General features: G+C 51.1%; 1 protein-coding gene across 2 annotated transcripts in view; it reads left to right on the top strand.

The window, feature by feature from the left end:
* Positions 1-2,360, top strand: part of POLA1 (DNA polymerase alpha 1, catalytic subunit) — a 188,734-nt gene extending 186,374 nt beyond the window's left edge. Inside the window, exon 36 of one of the 2 annotated variants that reach the window (XM_026038675.1) lies at positions 2,052-2,360. In XM_026038675.1, the coding sequence (XP_025894460.1) occupies positions 2,052-2,227 (176 nt within the window). In that variant the 3' untranslated portion in view covers positions 2,228-2,360. The remainder of the gene's footprint in view (positions 1-2,051) is intronic. The other variant, XM_026038676.1, reaches the window with a different exon arrangement.
* Positions 2,361-2,916: the final 556 nt, after the last annotated feature.

Genomic DNA, 2,916 nt, shown 5'->3' with positions numbered 1-2,916 from the left:
GGGGCTGCCCGCGCGCCGGGCAGAGCTCCCCGCCTGCTGCCCGCTCTGCCCATGGAGCGTCCTCCGTGGCCGGGGCGGCCGCCGCTCCGCGCGCGGCTCCGTGGCAGCCGGGCCCTGGCAAGCGCCAGGGAACGTGTCGCTGGATCTGTGGCAGGCAGGGCTCAGCGCTTTTATGGACTTAGTGTCCGTGGGTTGTTTAGTTGAACTCTACATTTAAATAATTCGGGGATCTTTAAATGGGCTTGTGGCATGGGGATGTCAATTTGTTAATGATTATTTCATTGTATTTGGGGTGTAGTTTGGGGAATTTTTAATCCCGCTAGTAAATAAATTCCATTCCTGTCTCGGGAACGGTAAGAATGTCTTATGTTCAGTCATACGTGGACTTACTGCCCAAAGTTGTAAATACTTAAAACTGAACGACAGCACCATTTCTGCCTTCCTTGCTAGGATGTATGAAAAGTGCTCTCCAAAGGGCTTCTAAGCAACGCGTTTGGTTGCTTAAACTGTCCTCTTTAATTTAGTTTTCAAAGATTTTATAGTGCCACATTGAGAGATGGGAGTTCAGTGGACCTCTGTCAATAACTTGGAAAATCTAAGCAGGTAATAGTAGCTCCCGAAGAAAACATTAAGGTTTCTACTGCATCCAGTATTTAGTCTTCTGAGTTGATCTGAAAACGTCTGGGGCTCTGCAGAAATGCTCATAAATCGTTGAGGAGGAGCAAGTCAGAAACCCCAAATTGCAGTTACTGTTTCTGTAACCCAGACGCAGTTCCTCATATCGTCTCCCCATGTCCTCATGTCCTCCAGTCTTTACTTGGTGGCTGAAATAAAGGTTAGTCTGATGAGACGTCTTCATCTCAGAAGCGACGTCCCTCACAGAGCTGGGCTCTAGAAAGCAGGGCCCTCTCCTGCACAAGCTGGTGGTGGTGCCAAGAGAGCAGGAAGGACGGAGGCCGCGGGTTCTGGGTCCATCTAATGTGTCGGTGCTCATGAGGCCCTTCCCTGCGCTGGCCTGTGTGCCTGGAGTGCTCCTGAAGTTCCTGTGCTGGCCTCTCCCAGCTTGGCCGGAGCTGCCCCAGACCCCTGGAGAGGGATGTCTTCCCGCAGAGAGTCTCATCCTTCCTGTATGCCCAGTGATCCAGAGCACCCTGTGCAGCAGATTTCAAGGAGTAACTGCTGGCGTGGGCTCTTGGGTTGGGGCTGGTGCTTCTAGAACAGGAGGTTGGCTTGCAAGAGGGGTGCTTTTGGATGGGATCTGCTTCAAGTCACTGCTGATGGACATACAAGTAGATGTGCCTTGCACTCTAGACATTTCTTCACAGATGCATTCATGAAACACTCAGGAATGGCTGCGTTCATTCGTTAGGGGAGCCTGATGCCTCCCGGTCGGGATGGCTTGGGTATCTCCTCTCCGTCCCGGGGCAGGGTGGCGCGACCCGTGTGCGACCGACGCTTTGGCCTGCTCCCCGTCCCGTCCAACGCCTCCTTAGCCCTTAGCATCGCCCTACCTGTCCCGCATCCGAGGCAGCAGCTCGCCGGTGGGAGGCTGGCCCATCCTGCAGAAGCACAATGTGCTCTAGGCAGAATTTCTCTCAATTTCAGACCCCTAGAGATGAGCCATGGTCTCTGCCTAGCTGATGCTAAACAGGAGAACCTGCTTTAGAAAGTGAGGGCCTTTCAAAACCTGCCCTCTTGCTGCCTAGTCTCTCTGTGGTGGCCCAGTGAACCCCACTTCGCTCCATGTGATGACATTTCAGGCACGCGGCGCCTCGGGAGCTGATGCGCCAGCTCCGGCCGGGATGACCGAGGCCACGGGAGCTGCCGTCGGCATCGGCCTATCCCAGAGTGGCTGCTTTGCTGGCAAAGCTGCTGGGAACGGGCAGCGCAGGAAGGCTGAAGAGCTTGTCCCAGACGTTGTCTATGAATTGTTAGCTGCCATAGTCACCTTGTTCCAAAATAGCGTTGATTCATGACAACAGCAAGTGCAGCGGTCATTGCTTTTCATGGTCTTTTAATGCTCTGTTTTTTCTTTTCCTTCATGCTTTCAGAGCGCGTGAAGAAGCTCCTGAAAAGGGATGGAGTAGCTGAGGCCTACAGAAGACTGAAGGGCACAGCAGACACGTGGCTGTCCATGAGCGGCTACTCCGAAGTGAACCTCGGCAAGCTCTTTGAGACCATCAGCATAGCGAGATCCCTGGGAGAATCCAGCAGTGACAGACAGTGATTTGTGGAAAATGGAGGGGGAAGAGAGAGTAGCCTGCAGTTTAGGAACGGAAATCTCTTGAGCAGTACCCCGTTTCAGTATGCACAGTGCTGTTTTAATAATCTTGTTTCTTTGGTGTTGGACAAACAGAAGATAAAAACACAGTATATGGTTCATTCACGTGGACATGAAATACTCTTGTTTTTTTATCTTCACTTCTTTTCTCCGTTGAGAAGTCAGGGTTATTAAAATACAGAGTAGTTGGGTTTTGCCCTGATTTTTTGTGTATTTAGACCGATGAGGGAAAGGGGGGTGGGGGAATTGCCGCTTTAATTGGATAATTCCCAGTGAGAGTTGCTGGAATGTAAGTGATCCTAGACTTTGCTCCAGGGTATTTAGTAGAGGTGCTCTCAGGAAGAGAGGTTAGTAGGGGTCTCAGTAGGAGCACTAATGTTTTGCCTTTTCACAGTTTATCTTCCTCCTGATCATAAACATACCAATTACAAACAATGCTAAACCTAAATGCCTCTAAATGCCCTGCTGCCCTTCTGGTGGAGGTAGGGGTGCCTTACATTCAACTGTATTAAAGGCAGAGAACCGAAACTTGAAGTTTCCAGAACCAGGGAACCGTCTTTTCATTCAGAGTCTTCCAGTATCTGCAAGCGTAATGATCTGCCCCACTGGAGACTGCACGTGTGTCTGTACACGTG

The sequence above is a fragment of the Nothoprocta perdicaria genome, unplaced genomic scaffold (genome assembly GCF_003342845.1).
Source record: "Nothoprocta perdicaria isolate Ctin4 unplaced genomic scaffold, notPer1 scaffold_215, whole genome shotgun sequence".
Lineage (NCBI taxonomy): Eukaryota > Metazoa > Chordata > Aves > Tinamiformes > Tinamidae > Nothoprocta > Nothoprocta perdicaria.
Note: the sequence above shows the minus strand (reverse complement) of the source record. Positions and strands in the feature narration are given on the sequence as shown.